Source organism: Lynx canadensis, chromosome C1 (assembly GCF_007474595.2).
Source record: "Lynx canadensis isolate LIC74 chromosome C1, mLynCan4.pri.v2, whole genome shotgun sequence".
Taxonomy (NCBI): domain Eukaryota; kingdom Metazoa; phylum Chordata; class Mammalia; order Carnivora; family Felidae; genus Lynx; species Lynx canadensis.
Window position 1 is genome coordinate 24,075,970 of NC_044310.1, and position 26,221 is coordinate 24,102,190.

The window sequence follows — 26,221 nt, forward strand, 5'->3', positions numbered from 1 at the left end:
GAAAGGGACAGGAACTGGCTGGGCAGCTGGCGACGCCGGCAGGACAGCTGTTAAGGAGGCCCCTTGGAGGAAGGGATCGAACAGTTTCACAGGAATTTCCCCCTCCTACTGCCAGCACCTCTTAGCGAGGAACCCGGCCAGAACCTGTTAAGGAAACCTCAATTTCATCGTCTGTGAAATGGGGAGAATAGTCTTGCTTAAAGCCCGTTGCCTCCTGTCTTGGTCGCAGGTGGCACTTAACAATTTTGTTTTTTTAAAACTCAGGTGCTGCCACTCTCGCTGATTTAAAAAAGAAAGAAAAATACCATTTCTTGTACCCTGGTGGAAGGGGTTGGAAAGTGTGGGTGTGAAACTGGGAACTGTCTACTTCCTCCCTCTACATCTGAGGCTGGGTGGGGGAAATCCCTTAGTCCACCTTAAATGCAAGCAGCTGTGTAGCTGGTGCCCCTCCCCCACCACAGCTGGAAGTCGCTGCCTGTGGGCGCCCTCTATGGGGGCCACTTCTGGTTTAGTTTTGCCCTCCGAAGCCTCAACTCGGATCACTCCATCCTTCCACCAAATATGAATTGCCTGTACACTGAACTGGGCCCTGTATTTAGTGAGAGGACCCAAGGATGCCTGGAGAAGGTTCTGTTCATTAGGATTTTCAGTCTAGCAAGAGACACACACTTAAGCTGATAAATTACAAGAGTTTAAAGGATTTACTGGAGGACCCATCCATCCATCTCTCCATCCATCCAATTATTCTTTCATTTCTTAAATGATGCCTACACTCTGTTAAGTGCTGATTACTAAGAAGAATAAGACAGATTCTTGCCTTCAAAGGGCCTTTTGGTCCATTAGGTTCCACACATCTAGAGTCCAGGCACACACACACACACACACACACACACACACACAAAACCCTTCTTTCAACACACACACACATTTCATTAAACACACACACAAAGAAGATAAATCATAGGGGGACACCCATAACATAAACATAAAATCGGAATAATCTGTGAAAGGAACCAGACATAAAAGAATACAAATTGTAAAATTCCACACCAGCTGGGATGGGAATTCGTTAGAAATGCAAATTATCAGGCCCCACCCCATATGTCTCTTTTAACAAGCTTTCAGGAGATTCCCATGCACACTCAAGTGTGAGAACCATTGGAAAGTACACAAAAAGGCAAAACTAATCTTTGCTGTCAGAAATTATGGTAACATTACCCTCAGGAGAGTAGTGACAGGCCAGGAGCACTTCCTGGGCGCTGGTAACACTCTTGCTTTATCTGGGTGCTGGGTACATAAGTGCATTCAGTTTGGGAGAATTCAGCAAGGCATGCATTTATGATATGTGAGTTTTTCTGTGTGTATATTTCAAAACAAAATTTTAAAAAGGGAACAGCTCTGGTTGAAGCCCTGGAAGGGACAGGAAGAGAGAGGGTTTAGGAGCCCTTCTACGGCTCTGCCTTTATCCCATATACAGTCCTTAAGGGGTTTCCAAGGGAACCTAAAGTTCCTTAAAGTATAGCTTGAAATCAATCATTGATCTGTCCCAATAGAGAGTCGGTGACTTGTCCAAAGTCTCACAGAGCCAGCACCAGAACCCAGATCTCCTGACTCCCCGGCCAGGGTTCTGGACACTGTTCCTTTGCTACAAGGCCAGAGTCATGAGTGAGGATGGCGAGGGGGAACAGCTCACCAGCCTCTGTCCAATCCCCACCCCTTAACTTGGGTCTTGGGAAGAAGGCCAAGACTCTAGTGTGGATGATGCTTTTCTCATCCTGGAGCAACTTCCGTTCTGGGAACTGGGTGTCTCCTTCTGGGCAAAGACAATAAAATTCATCCAAGGGGCTGGAGGAACAGGGCTCCTCCTGCCCCCACCCGGATGAGCATCACGTGGCTCCTGGGTTAGCAGGCCAGGAAAATCCCAGCCCTTGCACACTTAGCCTCCCATACCCCTCTATTCACCCAGCCTGACACACTCAGAGAGACCAGACCCACCTTGAGCACTCACCGTCACACATTCCCTGGCACAGTTCCATCACCTTCAGCTCCTGCCACCTCTCCCCAGCAACACTGCCACCCTTTCCCAAATTCCCAGAGCTGCAGCCTTGCCCTGTCACTCACCCCAAATCCACCATGTCCCTGGGGCCACTGAAATTCCAGGCAGTAGGTGAAGAAAATGAAGAGGATGAGGAGGGAGAGAGCCTGGACTCCGTGAAGGCACTGACGGCCAAGCTACAGCTGCAGACACGACGGCCCTCATATCTGGAGTGGACAGCCCAGGTGCAGAGCCAGGCCTGGCACAGGACCCAACCCAGACCCGCACTGGGGGGCCCTGGGACCCTCTGCGGCTTCGACTCAATGGACTCTGCCCTAGATTGGCTCAGACAGGAGCTGGTGAGTCAGGTGGGGTGGGCGGTCTTGCAGAGGGCCTAAGGGCCAGTCATCCTTAGGACCCAAGAACAATGGGTGTGGGGAGGGGTTGAGAATGGACCTCAACTCCAGCAACTGCCTGCTCCTGTTGCTTTGTCCTGGGGCTGAGGAGCCATGAGTGGACTTGTCCAATGTTTTATCCAGGGAGACTTGCCAAAGCAGGATTCCGTCCAATCTATCTTCTACCGACTACTCCTGTGGCTCTGGGGACAGAGCCCTGGCACCAGTTATAGGTGGGGAAAGTATGGCCTCCCCCACTCTGGGAATTGCTATACCTCAAAGATGCAGTGAAGGACAAAAGGAGGCATTGACCACACCGTAGGCAGAATCTGAGGAGGCGAGCATTACATAGGTGGCTCATAACCCAATATGTGCGAACAGAAAGATGTCCAGGCTCCAAATTGGAGATTCCGCTTAGTTGCCCTGGGGTGGGACCCCAGGCACCTGTATTTGTTTAGCAATCTCTCCTTAACTTAGTTTTAGAGCAAGATCTGAGAGACGGGGAGGGATCAAGCTGGGGCGAGAGGGGGTGGGGAGGCCACAGCCTGTGCGAAAACCCAGGGTGTTGACAGGAAGGGAAGAATGACGAAAGTGGCTGAGGACCAGGCCAGCAGTCTCACGCCCCCTCTCGGCCGCAGCGGGAGATGCAGGCTCAGGACCGGCAGCTGGCAGGACAGCTGCTTCGGCTGCGGGCCCAGCTGCACCGGCTGAAGGTGGACCAAGCCTGTCACCTGCACCAAGAGCTGCTGGACGAGGCCGAGCTGGACCTGGAGCTGGAGCCGGGGGCCGGCCTTGCCTTGGCCCCGCCGCTGCGGCACCTCGGCCTCACGCGCATGAACATCAGCGCGCGACGCTTCACCCTCTGCTGAGCCACGCCTGCACCTCCTGAGACCTCCCGGGAAGGGGAAAGGAGGGGTGTCCCAGAGGTGCCAGCACCTCGCAAAGCGTGCTGGGAGGGTTGGGAGATCACTCAGCTTTCTGGGAGCATAAAGGCCCCTGCTGCCTTAGCTTGGGAAGGGGGAGTTGGAGGAAGGGGAGAGGCTCAGCGACCCCCAAGCTCTTCAATAAAGACCCTCTCTGCTTCCCATCAAGGTCTCTGCAGTCATTTATTCAGGCCCAAGGTCGTTGTGTGTCATCTGTAGCTGGGACCAGGGATTACACTGCAGGAGAGAAGGCCCAGGTGGAGATGAACAGAGGCACCCCCCTCTCCCCCTAGCTCCAGCTCTATCTCCCTATTTTACCAAGATCAGAGCTGGAAAAGAACTTCAAATCCTAAATCACCCCCATGAAGGTGACAGGTCAATGGGCAACTGATGAATGCAGGACCTGGTGGACCTGGGTTGAAAAGCCAGCTCCACCATGCATTTTCTATCAGATCTGGAGGCGGGCCCCTTAAGCCTGCAACTGTTTCTTTCTCTCTAAACTGGAAATGCTACTTCTCACTCCGCAAATAGTTGGAGATGTCTTAAGTGAGACAATGCACAATAGACACTCCATAAACTTGAACTGTGTCTTGCTTATCCTTGCCATCACCCGTGGTATTAGTACCATTGTGCTGAGGCCCGGAGATGGGCTGTGCAAGGCTCTGTGTCACCGGGTTCTTTTTTTTTTTTTTTTTTTTACATTGTATCTCCTCAGCCTTTGTTTCTGTATTACCCTCTTTGTCTGACTTTCCAACTCAGGCTTCCTCTTCCCCCCACCCATTTCCTGTCTCCCCCTTCCCTCTGCAGCTGAGGTGCAGGCAGCATCAGCTTCTACCTCACAAACCCCAACAATGCTCTGTGGGCTCCCCTCCCCCAACCTGCTCACTAAGTGTAGGTCTGGTGGTGGTGCCGGTGACACATTTATGTTTTCCTCCGGGTGGGGCCAAGGCCCCGCTCTTGTGCCTGATAGATGCCACCCAGGGTTCCTCATAACACTGGTGACCTGACGCTTAGCCTATGATGCCACCCTCAACCTGGCCCCAGGGGAAAGGGAGATTCTTGGCCTGCGTGCTGCTTGCTTGTGACAAGGTTCCTGTCTCCCGCCTGTAACAGAAAGTCCTGCCAGTCAGCTACCTGCACCTGGGTCCCTGGGCAGGCGTGTTTGTCAACTTGTTGCAGGAGATGGTGGCAGGCCCCACATTTCTAACAGGGGCTGTGTCCTTGCCTCGTCCTGAATTAGAAATGTCGTCCTAATTAGTGGGGGCTTGCCCTGTCCTCTGTCCACAACAGGGGCTGTGACTCTGTCGTCTTGAAAACGCGGGGTTGTCCTGCCTGCTTCCTTAAACAGACTGTTGTCCAGCATTCTGTCTATAAGAAGGGGGTTATTAGCCTACCCTCTGACTCTAATAAAGGTATCGTCCCGAGCCCTGAGATGGCATGACTTGTTTTGCCATAGTTATTTGTTAACCTGACATCTGACTGTAACATAAGGTGGTCTGCTCTCCAATGATTGAACAGGGAGAGCGCTCTCTCCTCTGACTCCAAAGTCCCTCTCTTAGACTGTAATGAAAAGGTCACTCAGCTCTCAGATTGTGACAGCAGTGCCACTTGTCTTTCACCAAAAGCCGAGTGTATGTCTGCTTGCCCCTTGCTCATTGAGATATAAAGGCTGCCCTTGAATCTCTTGTCCAGGTCGCCCCCGGGGGGCAGGAGGGAGGTTCCATCAGGTACCCTTTCTTCAGCTCTAAGAGCCCCCCTCCTGTGGGCTGGAGATGTAAAGGACCCCCAGGGGCTGAGGAGCTGGGGGCTATGGCAGCAGGAAGCTTGGGGTGCTGGAGGCTTGTGGTTGGGCTGCTGGGGCCCCGGTTGGCTGCGGAGCCCTTAGGAGGAGGCAGGAAGTCAGGGTGGGACGTGGGCGCGCTAAGACAGGCGGTGGCTACCTCGGCGAGGGGAGCTGAAACTGTGTGTGAGCTGCCAGGCTAGGCCAGGAGGACCATGTGAATGGGGCTGGAGGGCTCCTGGGCTGGGCAGGTAAGGAGTACTGGGAACAGGGGTCTAGGACTGTGGTGGGAGGACCGACTGGGGGAGGGTGGTGCTGCACCCGGGCATGGGGCGCGGCTCCCTGGGTATTCAGCAGCCCTACAGGCGGGGCAGGGGGATGGAAAAGCCTCACTAGAGGTCAGGTGGGCGGCGTGCGGTACAGCTGGAGGCCCCCTTTCCTACGTAGCTCTTGCCTCTCGCCTCTGCCACGCTGTCTGCACTGGTCCCTCCCTCACTGGGAGCATCTTCTTGGAGATCTGGCGCATGTACTGTCAGGTGTTGAAAAGGCCTTCCGAAATCCCCAAGTCCAGTCCCTGATCCCATTGATGGATGAGCCTCCTGAGGCCCAGAGAGGGCAAACGCCCCCTCCTTGCAGCCACTCAACAAGGCAGTGGCAGAGTCAGGCCCTGGGAGAGGGTGGTGGCCTAGGCTAGGACTGCCCCCCACCCCACTGGGCAGGGTGATGATGGTCAGTCTTGAGTCAGGGGATCCAGGAATCCTGCTGATGGCTGGGACAGACCCCAGTGACAAGCATCTTCTGAGAAAGAGAGAGAGAGAGAGGGATTGAGACAGAAGAGTCACCCAGAGCATCCAGATGGACACGTGACAAGTGATTTTAGCCTCAGTGACCAGCAGTGCTGGAGAGCCTGGGGTGTCTCCTATTGGGAGCACATGGATGCAGGAGGGCGGGGATGGGGCCTCCAGGGTAGAAGCATCTGACCAGAGGCTGGGAAGTTGAAGGAGAGAGAATGGAAAGGAAAGGGCAGAGGAAAGGCTATTTTTATCCCAGACAGGGGCACAGTCGGCCCTGGGTAAGGAACGTCCACGCTTCCATCTGGAAAGTTGCCATTCCTGCCCCTGCCAAGTGTCACAGGATGTCCTTCCCCACCCCACCCCCCCCCCCTTGCTCTCTCTGGCCTCAGCACACACCCCCCCCCCCACCTGCATGTACAGGGCCAGCTGGTACTGCAGATTGCTGCTTCAAACCCCGGGAAGGTGGAGGCCCAGGTAGGCATAGTCAGCTACCTGCCCACCCCCTCACTTTCTAACTCTGAGCCTTCAGTTTATGGGGGGCATCCCAGTGTGAGCCAGACTTTCCAGGGTCCCCCTACCCCACCCTCCACTGCTGGAGTTTTCCTTGACACACGATTTCCACCTAGTGTGTCCCAGTCTTTCTCTCATCCCCAAGCCCGATGCCTGTAGCCTTTTGTGCGGGCTGGAGAACATGCTGGCTCTCCCTGTGCCTCGGGGGGGGACCCATCCGCACCCTGGACCTGCACCCCCTCATTCTGCCAGCATGTGCTGAGAGATGACGCAGGGCCCCTCACCCTCCAGGCTCAGGGACAGAGGTTCTTCTCAAAGGGTAAAGGGCCAAGTGATGGGGCAAGAGAATGAGATAAGGGCCGAGACTACAGAAGACTTCCCTTGGGTGACCTGGAAGGCTCCCTGGAAGAGTCAACACCGTTGTGAGAAGGGCAAAGGCCCTTTTTGGAAAGCACCTATGACAGGAGCCAAGGTCACTGTCCCTGGTTTCTGTTTCTTGGGTACCATGAGGGTAGCGCAAAACCAAACACCAGAGAGTAGATGGGTATGGTGTAGTGCAAAGAACATAGGTTTCAGGAACAGGCCGACCCAGGTACAATTCCGGGGCGGGCATTTCCTCAAATGGTATTGCCTTCGTCTCTCCAGACTCCAAACTCCAGATCATTAATCTGTAAAGAGGCAATAATCAATTTCTTCCTTACAGACTGTTTGTGGGGCCTGTCATGTGCCCTGGGTTGTACTGGACACATAGTAGGTGCTTAACGGAGGTTAGGCAGTCCCTCCTCCTGTAAATGGTGCACCAAAAGGAGAGCTGTTCACACCCAGAATTACACCTACTCAGCACCTTGGCAGGCCAGTGAACCCCGTCCCCTCACACTTGTGGTATAGCTTTGCAAATGAGCTTGTTTCCTGTGTATGGTGGGTGTGAGAATTCTAGGCTGAGCCACAGGGTCTACTTTAGAGGAGAGTCCCCCCAACAGCTTCAACACACACACACACACACACGCACGCACGCACTCCCTATCCCAAACACCAGACATATCATCAGACATTGCATGTGTGCATATGTGGGCAGAAGCAGAGTCAGGGTCTCCACACACAACACACATTGGATCTTACAAGGCTATACATCCCCCCACAGGCTGATGACTTCAAGGCCAAGCTCCGTTTAGTGAAATCAATGCTGAGGGGAGCTGGGTGTGAGGGTGGGATGGGGACAGGCAAGACCGAGATACCATCATCCAGGGATGTGGCCAAACTCCAGTGTTGGCTTAAAGTGCCTGGTGCTGCGTTTCCAACACTTGTTCTGAAGAACAGCAGTTCACGGGGTGCCTGGGTGGCTCAGTCGGTTGGGTGTCTGAATTCAGCTCAGGTCATGATCTCACAGTTTGTGAGTTCGAGCCCCTTGATGGGCTCTGTGCTGACAGCTCAGAGCCTGGAGCCTGCTTCGGATTCTGCGTCTCCCTCTCTCTCCACCCCTCCCCTGCTCATGTTCTGTCTCTCTCTCTCTCTCTCTCTGTCTCTCCCTCTCAAAAATAAACATTAAAAAATATTAAACAACAACAACAACAATAAAACACCAGTCTCATGAAGCACCTGGAGAGAAAATGGTCTTGGGGCCAAATCCACATGGCCTCAGCTACCAACCAGCCCAACCCATGTTAATTTCATAGTCAATGTCAGCTTGTAAAAGCTTTGAAAGTTCCCCCAGAGTAGGGGCCCGATTGATTTTGTCCAACTCATCATTTCCCAAACTTCTTTGGTCACAGAACCTTTTCTCCCCCCCGATCATCTATTCCACGCCTACTTTTCTTGTGATAGGGAGAGGAACAGAAGAGTAGGCTGTACAGTGAATCCTCCTCGAATGATCGTATCTCTTGGCAGGGTTTTTGCATTGGTGGTGGGGTTTTTTTTGTTGTTTTTTTGTTTTCCAGTGACAAAATTAGCACACGGCTGTTACAAAAAATTCAAACGGTACAGAGGCATGAACAGAAATATAAGAAACACAGCCCCCTCCAACCTCACTTCTGGGATGTGTTCACCACGAACAGTTTCCAGAGTTTCCTATGTGTGGCTGCTGACAAGTGTCGTGGTTAGAAGCCCAGGCTCTGGAGGTAGACCAAGGTTCAAATCACCACTCTACCACTTACTTATTTGTTATGAGGCCTCAAACAAATCGTTTTACCTCATTTGTGCCTCAGTTTTTGCATGTGTAAAATGGGGTTCATTATAGCATTTACTTGATAGGATTAGTATGAGAATTACATGGAAACATGCAAATCAAGTATTAGCACAGAACCTGGCTTAAAAGAATCCCCATATAGATGCCCATTTACATGCAAATAGGCTTCCATTCTCTATTCTGTTCTGTAACTTGCTCGCCATGTTTTTTTGGTTTTGGGTTTTTTGCTTGCCATGTTATCACTGGGATGTCTTCCCATGTCAATACCTGGAGACGGTCCTTCTCTCTTTAACAGCTTCAGCTAACCGTTCACTTGGTAAATGGGTAATGGTGGTGATTTTGAAATGTTACTTCCTGACAAGTATTGCTGTTTTGCGTTGCCAGTGTTGTTGTGAGTCATAGACATTACCAATCAGTAAGGTGAAGACAGGCCTATGGCCTCCTGGGAAAATGGAGTGATCTGCTAGAGGGGCACCCACCTCTGTCAGAGAGGGCAGGGCCAAAAGGACAGGAACCTCTTGATCTGCTCACCTCTGTGTCATCAGCGCTAGAACAGAGCTTGGCACAGAGAGATATCCGTGCAACTTTTGTCAGTAGGCTGACCAGTTAAGAAGATTGTCCCTCCATGGGGCACCTGGGTGGCTCAGTTGGTTGAATGTGTGACTCTTGATTTTGGCTCAGGTCCCGATCTCAGAGTTCATGAGATCGAGCCCCGCATCGGGCACCTGCTTGGGATTCTCTTTCCCTCTCTCTCTGCCCCTCATCTGCTTGCATGTGCTCTCTCTCTCTCTCTCTCAAAATAAATAAATGAACATTAAAAAAGAAAGAAAGAAAGAAAATCGTCCCTCCTCTAACTCACCAACAGAGGTCTAAGCCCAAAGCTCTGGCTCATGTTGTAGCATTTCCCAAAATATGGCCTGTGCACCACCGATGTAGGTGAGTGATATTAGGGGGTAATGAATTTGAATTTACAGATGATATTATGAATTTGTTTTAATGTACCCTGATTTCTGTTTATGGATGGTGATACTGATTTTCCATTTATGGTAGATAAATATATTCCATTTTAGGTAAATATATTCAAGGTGAAAAGGTGGTCTATGGAAATGCTCAAAATCACAAAGGAAAAGGAAAATAATTGATAATAGCTAATATTAGCGTTTAGACTGGAAAATGTTTAAGGCTGGTGTAATGAAATGCTCATGTTAGCCGCGAATAATAGTTAGAGTTGACCTTTAAACAACAGGGTTGTTGGGCTCCCACCCCACGCAGTCGAAAATCTGCGGTGTATAACGTTCAGCTGCCCAAAGACTTAACTACAGTTGACCCTTAACTACATACAGTCAGGGGCGCTGACTACCTGCATAGTCAAAAATACCCGCACTGGGGTGCCTTGGTGGCTTGGTTGATTAAGCGGCTGACTTCGGCTCAAGTCATGATCTCATGGTTCATGAGTTCGAGCCTCACATTGGGCTCTGTGCTGACAGCTCAGAGCCTGGAGCCTGTTTCAGATTCTGTGTCTCCCTCCCTCTCTACCCCTCCCCTGCTCACACTCTGTCTCTCTCTCTCTCTCAAAAATAAAAAAAAACATTCAAAGAAAATCCTGGTATAACTTTGATTCCCCCTAAGACTTTACTAATAGCCTACTGTTGACTAGAAGCCTTACTGATAACATAAACAGTTGGTTAACACATATTTTGTCCATTTTTATTTATTTGTTTATTTTTTATTTTTAGAGAGCGAGCACAAGCAAGGGAGAGGGGCAGAGGGAGAGAGAGAGAGAGGAAGAGAGAGAGAGGGAAAATCTTTTTTTTTTTTAAGCTTATTTATTTACTTTGAGAGAGAGAGTGCAAGTGAGGGAGGGGCCGAGAGAGAGAGAGAGAGGGAGAAAGAGAGAATCCCAAGCAGGCTCCACACTGATGGTGCAGATGTGGTACAGATGTAGGGCTGGAACTCACCAACTGCAAGATCATGACCTGAGCCGAAGATGGACGCCCAATGGACTAAGCCACCCAGGTGCCCCAAGAGAGAATTGTAAGCAGGTTCCACCCTGAGCAGGACTTCTATCTCAGGGCTCAATGCTATGACCCTGGGATCATAACCTGAGCTGAAATCAAGAGTTGGATGCTCAACCCAATGAGCCACCCAGAGGCTCCAGATTAACTTATATTTTGCATGTTATATGTTTTATACATTGTATTGCTACAATAAAGGAAACTAGAGAAAAGAAAGTGTTATTAAGAAAATCATAAGGAAGACAGACCACCTGGCTGGCTCAGCCGGTAGAGCATGCGACTCTCGATCTTGGGGTTGTAGCTTCGAGCCCCATGTTGGGTGTAGAGGTTACTTAAAAATAAAATCTTTGGAAAAAGAAAGAAAGACAAAATCATAAGAAGAGGAAATACACTTATAGTACTCTACTGTAAAATATCCACATATAAGTGGAGCCCCACAGTTCAAAGCCCTGTTATTCAAGGGTCAGGTGAACTTTCATGTACGTAGTTCTCCCTATGTGCCAAGCACATGCTAAACGCTTTATTTATGGGATCATCTATATCTCACATATAATGCTTACGACAGCCCTCCGTGGAGATCCTGTTTGAGTTCCCATTTTGCAGATGAAGGAATGGAGAGAGGCTCAGAGAGGTTTAGTAACCTGCCCAGAGGCCCTCTGCCATTACGGTCAAGCCACTCTCAGTTTCGTGAGAATAAATTCATCTTGTTTGCATTTAAGAGAAAGCTTATCTTTTTTGTTCTCTGTGGTTTAAAAAAAAAAAATGGGGGGTGTTATATCACAAAGGAACTCAGGACACATCCCTGTTCTATCCGTTAGAAATTATTTACCATGCCTACCAACCCTGATTCCTAAGTACCATGGATGAGGGTTCTGCGTAGGCCTCCATAGGCAAGGCTGTTCATTGAACATATACAACCGTGCTAACAACCAAATCTTGGTCAAAGGGAAAGGCCAAGAAAATGTTTTAAATGATTCCTGACAGATTTTGCCACAAGGTGGCCCAAAGTACCACAATGGTCTGCATTGGAATAACCTGTCTGCTCTTGACCAAGAATTCCTGGCAAGAAGCTGGCACACATTTTGGATAGAATGTTCAATAAATGAATAGGTTTACAGTTTGGGGGAGAAAAAGTGTTGCCCTTTTTTTTTTTTCTTCTTCAAGGGGACAAAACACATTCTAGGCAGCCAGGCGAGATAATGTCTATGGAGTTGATAAAGGTGAACAGGTTGGCAAAAATCAGAACTCATGGTGATATGAGCCCTAAACAGCCCTGGGTTTAGACAATCCAGTCCAGGAGCTGCACAGAGCCTGGGATTTTTGATCAGTTCTACAGGGCCACTGTAACAGGGCCCTGTGAGCAGGGCCACTGCTGCATGTGTTGGGCACTATGCTGAGGGTCATGAAGGGGTGGGGACTGACATCTAGCCCTCGCTCTACTCTCCAAGTTTGAAACCCCAGGGAGGGGTGGCTCTTTATAATTGGCACAAAGTGCTCTGTGGACCATGGGCAGCTTTGAATTTGACCGAGAACATTACAGACCCTAGTCAGAGGAGGTCTAGATCTATAAAATTCCTGCTATTGACCTCGAATTCCGGAGTAGGGAGAAGAGAATGTCCTGTTTCACTCACCCCAGAATCTGCCCTCATTGCTGGTGCTGAGAGCCCTGGGGATTCTCTGGATCTGTTTTGTCTTCATCTTCTTTTCCTTTCTTTCAGACAATGAGACATTTATATTAAGATTTAATTTTGATTTTCTTTTTACTGGCCTCGTTTCTTAACCTGATTAGATTATTTTGGCTACCCAGCAATCTTTGTCAAACTAAGACCAGAAGGATGGGACCCACATTGTGTATAAATAGATGTATGCATATACGATCTCACAACTACACGGGGACAGGCACAAACTATACATACCCCCATTCTGTGATACATCGGTCTGCACAAACAGCCTTGGACAAGCCCATGGGTATGCACACATAAGCACGATGTTCACAGAATCATCCGCCTTCATATACGCAGACTTGCATTCACCAATTGGCTAAATATACACTCAGAAACATGCATTCTAGGTGGAAGGAGAATCGTCTTGCAGAAAAAGGCCTTTGTTAACAGCACAATGATCAAAGTTTTGATGAAGAGCGGTTCCCCACCCTGTCAGACCTCCTCCCCTGCCCTGTTTCCTCCATGGCCCCTCAGGATCCTCCACCCTCTTTAGAGGACTTCCCAAGGAGTAAAGAGTAGAGGAGAAAGCTTGGTAGGTAGCCTTATCTGAGTTTCACCTCTGCCTAGAGTCCTCATGTGCTATTGGGAAATCACTCAACCTCTCTGATCCCCCAGAGTCTCCACCTTTAAAACAAGGCTGGTGGGGCGCCTGGGTGGCTCAGTTGGTTGAGCGGCTCAGGTCATGATCTCGCAGTCCGTGAGTTCGAGCCCCGCGTCGGGCTCTGTGCTGACAGCTAAGAGCCTGGAGCCTGCTTCAGATTCTGCGTCTCCCTCTCTCTGACCCTCCCCTGTTCATGCTCTGTCTCAAAAATAAATAAACGTTAAAAAATTAAAAAATAAAAATAAAACAAGGCTGGTAAATTACACCAGTGCTTCTAAGCTCTTCCCTCCCAGGCTTCTTTGCCCTTTTTCCTTGTTGTAGTCCCCCCCCCCACCCCCCAGTTCTCATGGTTTTGAAGTTACTTTGTTTAGGTGCTCATTTTCTTGTTTTCTAATTTAAATTTTAATCAGAGACTTAATCAAGTATGCATTGAAGAAACCATCACATAATTTGTCAAACTAAGAAACAAATTATAGTGCAATTTCCCTTCAGGCTTTTTGAAATACTGAAATAATCTGCAGGCCTCCAGCATCATCCTGGGGCCTCCTAGAAACATGGAGCTCCCAGTAGCTGGGAGCCACTCACCAAAATCCTCTCTGGCATTGTCGGACCCCAAGATCTCATGATGGCTGCCTGGCCCTACACTCCACAGCTTAGACTTTTGTAGAGGGCTGGATGTGCTACCTGCTGCTGGTGGCCTCCAGGAGCACAGGACAAGCCACAGAGGAAATTCTGGGGTCAGATTCCCCAGAAGAGTTAGAGTTCCTTTGGGCTTAATCAGGACAGGTTTGACTTCTTCCCCATTCCTGACTCCAGTATATATTTTTATATATTTTTAAATGTTTATTAATTTTTTATTTTTTAATGCTTATTTATTTATTCTGAGAGAGAGAGAGAGGATGAATAGGGGAGGGACAGAGAGAGAGAGGGACAGAGAATCTGACTGAAGTGGGCTCTGTGCTGACAGCAGAGAGCCTGAAGTGGGGCTTGAACCAAGAACTGTGAGATCGTGACCCGAGCTGAAGTCAGACGCTCAACCGACTGAGCCACCCAGGTGCCTCAATTTTTTTTAAGTAGGCTCCATGCCTAATGAGGGCCGGACACGGGCCAAACTCGCAACCCTGAGGTCAAGACCCAAGCTGAAAGCAAGAGTCTGATGCTTGAAGCACCTGGGTAACTCAGTGGGTTAAGCATCTGACTCTTGATTTCAGCTCAGGTCAGGATTTCATGGATTCGTGGGTTTAAGCCCCGCATCTGGCTGACAGCACAGAGCCTGCTTGGGTCTCTCTCTCTCCCTCTCTCTCTGCTCCTCCCCCTACTTCAAAATAAATATACTTGAAAAAAAAAAACCAACTTTTTTTGAGAAAAAAAAAGTCTGGGGCATCTGAGTGGCTTAGTCGGTTGAAAGTCCAACTTTGGCTCAGGTCATGATCTCACAGCTCGTGAGTTCGAGCCCCGTGTCGGGCTCTGTTCTGACAGCTCAGAGCCTGGAGCCTACTTCAGATTCTGTCTCCCTCTCTCGCTGCCCCTCCCCTGCTCATGCTCTGTCTCTCTGTCTCTCTCAAGGATAAATAAACATTAAAAAAAATTTTTTTTTAATGAATAAATGTTAAATTTTTTTTTAAAAAAAAGAAAAAAGGAAAAGGAAAAAAAAAATGTCTGAAACTTAACTGACTGAGCCACCTAGGCACCCCTGGCCCTAGTAACTAGGGATGTCAGGTCCTCTCTGGTAGGCCCAGATTTAGTCCATGATATAGATCCTGTCTGCATGCTGTCCTGGACCGTGGCCCAAGGCCCTGTGGCTCTTTTCCCTTCCCCGAGTGACTGCAGCCTGGACCAGGCACCAGCTTCCAGCCCTGTGATATCCAGCCTGGATTCCTTCTGGCCCCTCCACTGGCTTCTCCTCGCTATTGCATCCAAATTCATCCCCTTACCTCAACCCCAAACTTTTCTCATCTGTCTCTTACCCTTTTCTGAAGCCTCTGAGAATGTCAGCCTAGATGGGCCCTACGATCTCAGTCCAACTCCATCTGATGTTGGCGTTCTCTATACAGTACAATCAACCTGTGATCTTCCAAGGCCTGTTTGAATATCGCAAACAACGCGATGCTCACGGCCTCACCCATAGCTCAGCTCGTCTTTGGCTGCTTCCAGATTGATATCAGGGCTTCTCTGGAGGCGTTTGCTGCTCATTAGTTCCTAGCCATAATAAAATTAGCTGTCAAAACGCCATTTACAGCCACAGATGGGTAGACTCTGGTTGAGCAGGATTTCTCGAATGTCTCTCCCCCACACTCCAGGACTCCTCACAGGAGCAGGGAGAGTGAATGTGTATCCTTTTCCTTGAAAGTCTCTTGATTTGGCTTAAAGTTCCACGTACATTTTACATTTTCCTCCACAACAGGTCTATGTTTGCTCAACTCTATGAATAAGGTCAAGTAACACTCATGTTCTGAGAAGACACACACCCATGACTTCTGGTATCCATGAAGGGTCCTGAGTATCTCAGTTTGACAAACATGACTTTCAAGGGAGGCCTGGGTGGCTGAATCGTTTAAGCGTCCAACTCTTGATTTTGGCTCAGGTCATGAGCTCATGGTTCCTGAGATTGAGCCCTGCGTCGGGCCCTACACTGACAGTGTGGAGCCTGCTTGGGATATTCTCCCACCCCCTCTTTCTGCCCCTCCCCCAACCCCCCTCAAAATAAACTTTAAAAAAAAAAAGAAAGAAAGAAAAAGAAAGAAAGAAAAGAAACATTGGATTATCTACCAATTCCATTCTCCCATCCTCCAAAGTAGGGCCTGGGAGGGCAAAATGAGCAGTGGTGGAAGTCTTTCTAAGCTCTAAACTAAGCTAACATTTGTGCAAGCTTATGAGAAAGGGATACTAAGACCCCTCTGACAGAAAAGGGAAAGTGAAGCTTAGGAAGAATGATTTCAGCAGTCATACAGTAAGCGTCAGAACTGGGGTTTGAACTTAGGTCTCTCTGATTCTGAGGCCCGTCTTCGAGTTTTTTGTTTTGTTTGCTTGTTTATTTTTTAAGATTTTATTTTCAAGTAATCTCTACACCCAGCGTGGGGCTTGAACCCACAACCCTGAGATCAAGAGTCACATGCTCCACCAACGGAGACAGCCAGGCATCCTGAATCTTTTTTTTTTTGAATTGAGATACAATTGACATGTGTCCTTAAGTCTTGCAAACCAAAAAAATCTCCACTACCCTCCCTCCACTTCTACTTGGTCCCAACATGGATTAGCATCTCCAGCTTTGTTCTGTCCCAAATAGGTTGTGTGAGGTTTTTTTTTTTTTTTTAAGTTTATTTATTTTTGAGAGAGAGAGAGAGAGAGAGGATCTTAAACAGGCTCCACTCTCTGTGCAAAGCCCAACGTAGGGCTCAAACTTCATGAACAGTGAGATCTTGACCTGAGCTGAAATCAAGAGTCAGCTGCTTAACTGACTGAGCCACCCAGGCGCCCCTAGGTGGGGTGAGTTTAAGCAGGCCTCTCCGGGCCTGCTTATCTAAGGTTCAGTTTGCTCATCTAAAATCAGAAGTTAGACTTGGTGGCTTCTAAGATCCTGGGAGATGGGATGCATGAATCCTCCGCATACTAGTGAACATTTATTAATGACAACTAGTTCTGGGTGCTGGAGCATTTAGGCAAATAAAGCACAGCTTCTGTTCTGGATGAATCCACCGTCTCATCAAGGGAGTGGGAAATGCAGTGCGACTGACACATAAAATCAGTCCAGTCATGATACTCAGTGCTAAGTTGACAACTCTGTTTGAGTGGAGTGTTGTAGGAGGGCTTCACAGAGTAGGTGATATTTGAGCTGAGCCTGGAAGGTTGAGTTAGTTCAGTAGGTAGACAAGAGAGCATTCAAGGTAGGGGAGCCACACGTGCAAAGGTATGGAGTAAGAAAATAGCATGGGGTGTTTGGAAAAGGCAAGAGTAGATAAAAATGAAGGCTGTGTGAGTGTGAGTGTGAGTGTGAGTGTGTGTGTGTGTGTGTGTGTGTGTAGCAGAATAGACCATGGAGGTGGATTTGATCTTGATATTAAAGGGTCTTGGGGCGCCTGGGTGGCTCAGTCAGTTAAGTGTCTGCCTTCAGCTCAGGTCATGGTCTCATGGTCTGTGGGTTCGAGCCCCGCGTTGGGCTCTGTGCTGACAGCTTGGAGCCTGGAGCCTGTTTCAGATTCTATGTCTCCCTCTCTCTCTGACCCTCCCCTGTTCATGCTCTGTCTCTCTCTGTCTCAAAAATAAATAAAGGTTAAAAAAAAAGATAAAAAAATAATAAAGGGTCTTGAGTGGTTAATTTTATCTGAGGACTAGTGATTTCTAAGCAGTTCAGAGAAGCAGCCCCAGGAAGGAGATGCTCTCAGGACTCCTGGGGGCTTCACAATGAGGCTTCCAGTCTACTCTGTTTCAGGCAGAACAGCCCCACTTGTACCTGTTTTATCTATGAGGTTCTGCGTTCTGCTTGATTTCCATCTGACAAAAAGTTTCCACTGCTTAAGCAAGCAAACAAATAGAAAAGTTATGGTCAATAGTGTCGCTGAAGGTTTTTCTGCTGGTGAGAATCAGAAAGAACCCTCTGAAGGAGACTTGTTGCGGGGGGGGGGGTTGGGGGGGCTGGGGCCTGACCGCTGACATTAGGGAGCAGGAGTCTGCCATTTGGCTGGCTTCCTTGGCTAGAAAGGGGAATTGTAAATAGGAGGTGGGGTGCACACACCTCTCTGGTAGGGGAAGATGAAAATTCAGGTCTCCTCCACGGCCTGGGGAAGTATGTGTGAACTTTAGTAGGTATTCCTCCAACGTGGGGGATGGGCAGAGAGAGAGAGAGAGAGAGAGAGAGAGAGAGAGAGAGAGAGGGGGGGGGGAGAGGCAGGAAGTGGGCAAGTAGGCTAACAAAGGTAGCTGTGGCGGTTTGCCCACCCCAGGTGGGAGGGCGGGGCCTAGGGCTCAGTGGGGGCCCATGTGTGACTTTACTTGTGGCCTGGGGGCTCAGAGGGAGCACCAGTCTGGAGCTAGGACCTCATTTCAGCTTTTCTGTGGCTGGTGAATGGGGGATGGGGGCCTGACAATCTCAGGTACTTGTGGAAATTCCCAGGGCAAGGCCCTAGGATGTCTGATGTCCGGGAAGTAGATCTTGGGGGAGCCCCTTCAGCCCCCTCTCCATTCCCCCAGGGACCATGGGCTGTAGCTGCAGCTCAAACCCTGAAGATGACTGGATGGAAAACATCGATGTGTGTGAGAACTGCCATTACCCGATAGTCCCACTGGATGGCAAGGCCACGGTAAGAGGCAAGACAGGGGACTGACTTGGCGAGGGAGTCTGGTGGAGGACACAAACCAGGAGAAAGAAACCACCACTGGAATAACAGAGTGGTCTTCTCCCCTTGGAAACAGAAAGGAAAGGAGGCTGAGAGAGGGGAAGGGACTCTTCTGAGTAGCTGGTAAATTCAGGGACAAGACCCAGCCAAGCTGGAGAAGTGAGAACAGTGGGGAGGGGAGCCAGTATCTGACCAGTCTTTTGCTCTCTGACCCCATTTTCACCCCCCCACCCTACAGCTGCCCATGCGGAATGGCTCTGATGTGAGGGATCCACTAGTTACCTACGAAGGCTCCAATCCCCCAGCCTCACCATTGCAAGGTGACCTCACAACCAGTGGGGCCTGAAAGTTAAGGCCTGTGGATCCTTGGCTCTTGTCTCCCATCTCCCTATCCACTCTCTACCTTGTCTTGCCTCTCTTGTCCCTGATCTTCGCTGCCCTGTAACTCTTGAATTCTGTGCTTCCAGCCTATCCAGGCTGGTTCTCCCTGACCCCCACCCCCACCCCTGTCTTTACAGACAACCTGGTTATCGCTCTGCACAGCTATGAGCCCTCTCACGATGGAGACCTGGGCTTCGAGAAGGGTGAACAGCTCCGTATCCTGGAGCAGTGAGTGTCCTCTCCACGCCACCCATCCTTGCCCCACGGGAGCGTGGGAGGGAGCAGGGATCCCCTGTACCGCGCGGCCCCTGAGTGGCATGCAGCGGGAGCCCTTGGGACAAAATGGGAGGCTCCGGAGTGCCGGGCTGGAGGCTGGGGTGGCATGGTGTAACTGGGGGCTTTGAAGGTTTCCAGACGAATCCAAGGCCAGGCCGACCCCACTGACTCCCTCTGTCGCGCAGGAGCGGCGAGTGGTGGAAGGCGCAGTCCCTGACCACGGGCCAGGAAGGTTTCATCCCCTTCAACTTCGTGGCCAAAGCGAACAGCCTGGAGCCCGAACCGTAAGTGGGGACTCCTCGTGGCGAAGGATGGGAGCAGAGGAGGGGTGCTGGGGGGGTAGTGGTGAATGCTTGAGGGCGACGGAGGAAGAAGTGACCAACAACACAAGACTGCCTTCGCTTCTGCCTTGCGCAGCTGGTTCTTCAAGAACCTGAGCCGCAAGGACGCGGAACGGCAGCTCCTGGCGCCCGGGAACACGCACGGCTCCTTCCTGATCCGGGAGAGCGAGAGCACCGCGGGTGAGCGGCTGGGCGGGGCCGCGGGGGCGGGGGCGGGGCGGCCCGGGAGCCGGACCAAGGCTCGGAGGTGTGTGCCGCGAGATCCCAGGGAAGGGGCGCGGGACTAGGGGCGCCCTTCGCAGGGTGCACCCTCTCCCTCTTTTTGCACTCGTTCACCCATTCTTTCACCCAGGATCGTTTTCACTGTCCGTGCGGGACTTCGACCAGAACCAGGGAGAGGTGGTGAAACATTACAAGATCCGTAACCTGGACAAAGGCGGCTTCTACATCTCCCCCCGCATCACTTTTCCTGGCCTGCACGAGCTGGTCCGCCATTACACCAGTGAGCCCAGGCAGGAGCCCCTCCGACGTGCGCCTGAGGCGCCTTCACCTGTGCCCCACCAGCCTGCCTCCTCTAAGCTCCTCTGGGGGGGGGGGGTACCCTCCGCCCATCTCTCAGCGCGCTCCTTCATTCCCCGCAGTGGGTGAGGTGCGGCACCCGATAGCCCAGGTGTCGGATGACAGCCTCACACCTCCCCTGCCAGTCTATTTCTCCTTGGCCAAGTGGGGACTGAGTGGCGGCACCGAGTCCCGCCGTATTGACAACCCTAACCCCCCCTCCCTTGTCCTCGCAGATGCTTCGGACGGGCTGTGCACGCGGTTGAGTCGCCCCTGCCAGACCCAGAAGCCCCAGAAGCCTTGGTGGGAGGACGAGTGGGAGGTTCCCAGGGAGACGCTGAAGCTGGTGGAGCGGCTGGGGGCTGGCCAGTTCGGGGAGGTGTGGATGGGTGAGTGAAGCCTTCCGGGACTGCAGGGGAAGGGGAGAAGGGGAGGCTTCCGCTCAGGTCGTGAGAGTCCCCAGAGAGTGTCCAGGGAGCTACCTGGCTCTGGGTGCTCCGGCTCCCAGTGACTCCCCAGCCCTCCCCGCCCCAGGGTACTACAACGGGCACACAAAGGTGGCAGTGAAGAGCCTGAAGCAGGGCAGCATGTCCCCCGACGCCTTCCTGGCCGAGGCCAACCTCATGAAGCAGCTACAACACCAGAGGCTGGTCCGGCTCTACGCGGTGGTCACCCAGGAGCCCATCTACATCATCACGGAATACATGGAGAATGGTGGGTGCCGCCACTGTCATTGACCGCTGGGGGGCGCTGACATATTCCCTCTGCTCCTGAATAGAGGATGGAGGAGATCTGCCATTTCACCGGGCTCAGCACTGAGGGTTTCTTGTTTTTCTGGGCCTCTAAAGAGTCACCAGCAGGGACAAGAAGAGGGTGTGACGTCTGAGCCTGTCTAGGAGCACAGGCTAAAGTGGAAGGCTCTGGAAGAGCTTTGACTTCTCATCTTCCCTGACCTGCAATCCTGTTTGCCTTTTTCAAAGCTCTACGTTGATCTCAGGATGCTTGATTTCAAACGAGTGTGTCCCTAGCCCCATTTCTATCTTACTTTTGACCCAGAGCCTTGGGAGGGCAGATCTGCCCCAAATCCCTCTCTTTCAGTTCTAGGTGAGCCCCTTGCCCTTCTTTGGACAGACGGAGAGCCCCCAGGGAGGTGGATAAAAGTTTCTAGGTCCACCTTTGCCACCAATTTGCTGTGTGACTCAGGCCAAGTCCCTGTCCCATCCCTGGTGCTCATTTTTCCCAAGTGTAACATCAGAAATCTAAACGGGCTCACCCAAAAATAATTTAGAGTAGTCCTTAAGGGTTCTAGGATCTGACTGCCTTTATTAGAATCTTGCCTCCGTGATTGTGTGGCCTTGGGCCGATCACTTCACTTCCCTCTGCTATGGCTTCCTCATCTATAAAATGGTGGTAGTAATGCAATGGTAACTTTTTCATAGGGCCTTTGTGAGGATGAAAGAGTCAGTGTATATAGAGCAGACAGAATAGTGTCTGTTCAATAAATTTGTTGTCATCTGGCTCAGATTCTTTGGGAGTATAAGATCTGTCACTCTTTTGGCTAGTGGATTCTGGAAGTGGCAAATAGGTTTTACCATGTGGGCCAACTTCAGATGGTAGTTGCTTGAAGTTCTGTGTTGAGGAGGATGCTGAGGCTCATTGGAAGTAAGCGCTGGGGTTGATTACCAGCATCTGCCATGGACCGGATGCAGGAGCGGCAGTTCATGCAATGTATTTACTGTGTCTGGGTGAGGCTTTTATCTTTGGTGACTAATTCAGCACTCATAATAGGACACTGAGGTTGCTGCTGTCTTTAAATGCTTATTTATTTATTTTGAGAGAGAGAGAGAGAGCAGGGGAGGGGCAGAGAGAGAGAGAGAGAGAGAGAGAATCCCAAGCAGGCTCACACTGTCATTGCAGAGCCTGATGCAGGGCGGGATTCCACGAACCGTGAGATCATGACCTGAGCCGAAATCAAGAGTCAGACGCTTAACTGACTGAGCCACTCAGGCACCCCAGGTTGCTGCCATCTTTAACCAGGCTTTTAATCTCTTGAGAAGGGCTAGCAATTACTAGCTCCGTTCTAGTAGCTTCCATCCCTGGTCATCTCTTAGTCACCCTCTATTACCAGATGTGGTCCCTCAGGCCCCCAGGCACCTCTTTCCATACTCCATTGAATACATTCAGCACACATTTATCACTGCTTACTTTGGGCTAGGCACTGGGAGCACAGATGGACAAAACAATATTCCTGCCATCAGGGAAAACTCATTTTAGTTATGTGGCATAAACTCTAGGAAAACCAGAGTTTCACCATGGGAAAATTCCAGCATGCCATGGGGAATGTAGATAATGATGCAATTTATTAGGCCTGGTAGGACCTAGAGAGGCTTCCTAGAGGAATAGTCTTGCTGGGCCATGAAAGGAAAGTAGAATTTTTAGCAGGCAGAGATGGGACAAAAGAGACTTTGGGGTGAGAGCCCAGTGGTCTATATGAAAAACCTCAAAATTGTCTAGGGTGGATAGAGTGAAAGAGGCCGAAGGGGAGGAAAGAGAAGCAACTATGAATGTGGACTGTGCAGGGCTTTGGACATGGGGCAGGACATTGAGCTCTACCCCATTGGTGATAAGCTTACAGACTTCTCCAAGCATACCCCATCCTAGTCCCTGGGAAAAGACTTCGTGTATCCTGGGCATCCTCACCCTGAATGCACACTTGTCCATTCTCACCCCTTACTCTTCTTTCCACACGTCAGACACTACTTCTAAATAGCCAGTTAGGGGACAAGGGTCAGGGAGCTTTCTGCTGGGCCAGCTTGAGTTAGCAACTTTTCTGCTTCTGTTCACAGGGAGCCTGGTGGATTTCCTCAAGACCCCTCCAGGCATCAAGCTGACCATCAACAAACTCTTGGACATGGCAGCCCAAGTAAGGAGACTGGGGAGGGGCTGGGCGAGTGCACAGCCCGGTGGGGTAAGGATGTCTGGTCCAGGACTGCTGACCTCCTCTCTGGCCTGCAGATTGCAGAGGGCATGGCATTCATTGAAGAACGGAATTACATCCACCGTGACCTGAGGGCTGCCAACATCCTGGTGTCGGACACCCTGAGCTGCAAGATTGCAGACTTTGGCCTAGCACGCCTCATTGAGGACAATGAGTACACAGCCAGGGAGGGTAGGTGTGGGATACAAGGGAAGTCTGGGGCCTGCAGGGTCTGGCCAAACAGACCCAGGTGACCTCACTCTGCCTCCCTCCAGGGGCCAAGTTTCCCATTAAGTGGACAGCACCAGAAGCCATTAACTACGGGACATTCACCATCAAGTCGGACGTGTGGTCTTTTGGGATCCTACTGACGGAGATTGTCACCCATGGCCGCATCCCTTACCCAGGTCAGGGCCAAGGGCAGGAGCTGAAAGAGTAATGGGGACGAGCAGCAAATCCATGTCTTTCTACTTACTTCATCTGTCCCTGGTTCAGAATCTGAATCTTTCTAACTGCTTCTCCTGTATTCACTGAGGACTCCAGCAAGCCCAGTCAGGTGCCACATCTCCCAGGGCTAGCGTCCATCTCTGTGTCGATTTCTCTCCTGCTTCAATAATCCCAGCTCTTTTCTTTAGTTCAGACACAGGCAGCCTAGGATGGTAGAAGAGGATCTGGCTCGAAGGCAGGAATCCTGCCTTTATTACCAGATCTGCCATTCAGGCCAACTTTCTGTTTGAGTTTGATCAGATCATGCTTTCTTTCCCCATCTGTAAATTATGAGGTTAGAACAGTACTTGGCCCATACTAAGCACTTAAGAGTGTTAGGTTTTATTATTAATCATCATTTTCAGCAAGTGACTTTAGGCAGGTGACTTTACCTCTCTGAGCCTCAGTTTCCTGATATGAAAAATGAGACTGTCTGTAAAACAGTGTGACTCCCTGTAGGTGCTCACTAAATGCTGACTTCCCTTTCCTCCGAAACTTTCCATCTAAAGAATGAGAGAGACATGTAAACAACTAATTCCTACCCTCTAGCTTCTGCACAAAGTCCTTTACCCCTGAATTCAGCCAAGACGGATGGAATTTTTTTTAAAGTAACTTGCTAGGAAACTATGGGGAAAGGAAATGGAACACAAAGACAGAGCAGAGAGGTCACGGAGCACAGTGGCCAGATACGCAGAAGCTTCACATAGCCCGGGAGCAACATGTACAGAACTTTGCTCCTAGGAAGGTAAAAAAACCTTAGAATCAGGTGAGAACCTGAAGGACTTCCCTGCCCGGGATTTGCCCCATCACAGAGTCCAAGGGCAGCACTGGGGCTAGAACCACACTCCAGTCATCCTGCCAAGTGTCCTCACTGCCCCTCCACTGGGCCCATAGAGGTGAACCCATAGAGAATTTCTCTTTTAGAAGAAACAAAGCATTGGGGCAGCTGGCTGGCTCAGTCAGTAGAGCATATGGCTTTTGATCTCAGGGTCATGTGTTCAAGCACTACATTGGGCATACAGCCTACTTAACAACAACAACAACAACAACAACAACAACAAAACAGCAACAAAAGCATTACAAGTATCATGGCAACAGAAGTATGGCAACAGAAATGTGGCTTCAGGGTCAAGGAGACAATGAGGAGTAATGGGGACCTGGGTGAACCTGGGTGAGCATCTATTCCAGAGGATGGTTGCTACTAAGACATAGGGACCCCCAAAACAGATCCTTTCTTTTTTCAAAAGCCAAAACTTGAAATTTGAGGAAAATTTGCCCATATCCAAATATCAGTGATTGATTCAAATTGTTGAAAGACACTATAGGGACTAAACCGAAGTAGATCTATGGGCTATATTTAAGCTGGGTGTTGACTGTGAGTTTGCACTCTCGCCTCTAGCCATGGGTGTTTAGTTCACTGGTCTATGTCCTTGAATTTCCGGGTTTTAAAGGAAGTGGCCTCCAAATTATTTAATCTGGGTCACACAGGGGCCTTTGCTGGGGGGTCCATCTGGTTTCCTGATGCAGCATCTCATGTGCCTGATCCCAAAGCCAGAGAAGCCTCACCACTATGCTGTCTGTGAGCTCCCATTCTGTCCTGGGCCCTGACCTGCCACCATCTCTCCCCCCCAGATCGTAATACTCAAAGATATTCTTCATGCAGCATCTCTCCAGGCACTATACTTGGTGCTTTATATGCACTCTCACTCAATTTTCATAACAGCTCTATGAAGTAGGAGCTACTATATAATCCATTTCCCAGATGAGGAAACTGAGGCTCAAAGAGGGGAGGTGGCTCACCCCAGGTCTCACATTCAACATCTACGTGTTTTGAGTGCTTAAGCCACAACAGACACTCCAAGTGGCGTGACTGACACTGGGCAGGTACCTGAAGTATGCTGTTACCATTGGTGAAGACCAAGATCCTTTGGGATTGGTGCTCACACCATACCAGTTAAATATTCTAAACATCATCCCTGCTGTGGGCTTCCAAAGCCCGGATCCTTGATCTTTCTCCTATCAATCTCTAGGGATGACCAATCCTGAGGTGATTCAGAACCTGGAGCGAGGCTACCGCATGGTGCGACCTGACAACTGCCCAGAGGAGCTATACCACCTCATGATGCTGTGCTGGAAGGAGCGGCCAGAGGAACGGCCCACCTTTGACTACCTGCGCAGCGTGCTGGAGGACTTCTTCACGGCCACAGAGGGCCAGTACCAGCCCCAGCCCTGAGAGGCCTAGCTGGCCGGGGCCTGGAGCCCTACCTCCATCTAGTCAACCTGGCTGGGGGAGATGCAGTTCTTGTGTCTTACCCATGTGGCCTATGCACATATGGACTCTGCATGTGAATCCCATCCCCCGTGTGGCACATATACTTCTTGTGTCTTATACACGGGTTCTGTAGTTGTGTGGGCTCTGCACATGTGTCTTGTACATGTGTGGCATGTGCATATATGACTTGGACACCCATTCAAGTTGTCCCTTTGTGGGTCCTTCTACCTCCCAAGACCACCGGAGAGAAGGGAGACGCCTGTGATTGATACCAGCTTCTGCCCACCCCCCTTTCCTTTCCCCTAGCCATCAAGAAACTCCTTGAAGGCTGGGACCTTATCTAATACCTCTGTGTGCTCCTCCTTGGTGCCTGGCACACATTAGGAGCTCAATAAATGACTCTCTGTTGATGAAGACTGTACATCTCTCAGCTCCCTACTCCCATCTCCTCTTCCTTGGGAGGGAGGAGTGGGGGTTCAAAAGATGGAAAGTAAGTCACCTTGAATTGGGGCGAAAGATGGGATGAGGGGATGTCTGAACTTTTTTCAGCCCTGCTGATTTGGGGGGGGGCAAGAGGAAGTTCTTACATTTTGCTGTATGGGCTTTGTGAACTCCTTCAACTCCACCCCTACCCCAAA

General features: G+C 50.3%; 2 protein-coding genes across 2 annotated transcripts; both read left to right on the top strand.

Annotated features, from left to right (window-relative positions):
- Positions 1-409: 409 nt before the first annotated feature.
- Positions 410-3,517, top strand: FAM167B (family with sequence similarity 167 member B). Its single transcript, XM_030326519.1, has 2 exons — positions 410-2,394; positions 3,069-3,517. Exons 1-2 carry the CDS (start codon positions 2,134-2,136, stop codon positions 3,297-3,299), a joined length of 492 nt encoding a protein of 163 aa, XP_030182379.1. The 5' UTR covers positions 410-2,133; the 3' UTR covers positions 3,300-3,517.
- Positions 3,518-5,263: 1,746 nt separating this feature from the next.
- On the top strand, positions 5,264-25,997 carry LCK (LCK proto-oncogene, Src family tyrosine kinase). The gene is made up of 13 exons (XM_030326507.1): positions 5,264-5,384; positions 18,147-18,256; positions 18,531-18,612; positions 18,811-18,901; positions 19,135-19,233; positions 19,367-19,470; positions 19,643-19,792; positions 20,085-20,237; positions 20,383-20,562; positions 22,695-22,771; positions 22,864-23,017; positions 23,101-23,232; positions 25,342-25,997. Exons 2-13 carry the CDS (start codon positions 18,152-18,154, stop codon positions 25,542-25,544), a joined length of 1,530 nt encoding a protein of 509 aa, XP_030182367.1. The 5' UTR covers positions 5,264-5,384; positions 18,147-18,151; the 3' UTR covers positions 25,545-25,997.
- The last annotated feature ends 224 nt before the right edge of the window (positions 25,998-26,221 follow it).

What these genes read in the sequence shown, in the direction of transcription:
- FAM167B (XM_030326519.1), top strand. Translation starts at nt 2,134, where the DNA reads ATGTCCCTGGGGCCACTGAAATTCCAGGCAGTAGGTGAAGAAAATGAA. An exon ending in ATTGGCTCAGACAGGAGCTG is followed by an intron (nt 2,395 to 3,068) that starts GTGAGTCAGGTG and finishes TCTCGGCCGCAG; the next exon opens with CGGGAGATGCAGGCTCAGGA.
- LCK (XM_030326507.1), top strand. Translation starts at nt 18,152, where the DNA reads ATGGGCTGTAGCTGCAGCTCAAACCCTGAAGATGACTGGATGGAAAAC. An exon ending in CAGCTCCGTATCCTGGAGCA is followed by an intron (nt 18,902 to 19,134) that starts GTGAGTGTCCTC and finishes TCTGTCGCGCAG; the next exon opens with GAGCGGCGAGTGGTGGAAGG. An exon ending in GTTCGGGGAGGTGTGGATGG is followed by an intron (nt 20,238 to 20,382) that starts GTGAGTGAAGCC and finishes TCCCCGCCCCAG; the next exon opens with GGTACTACAACGGGCACACA.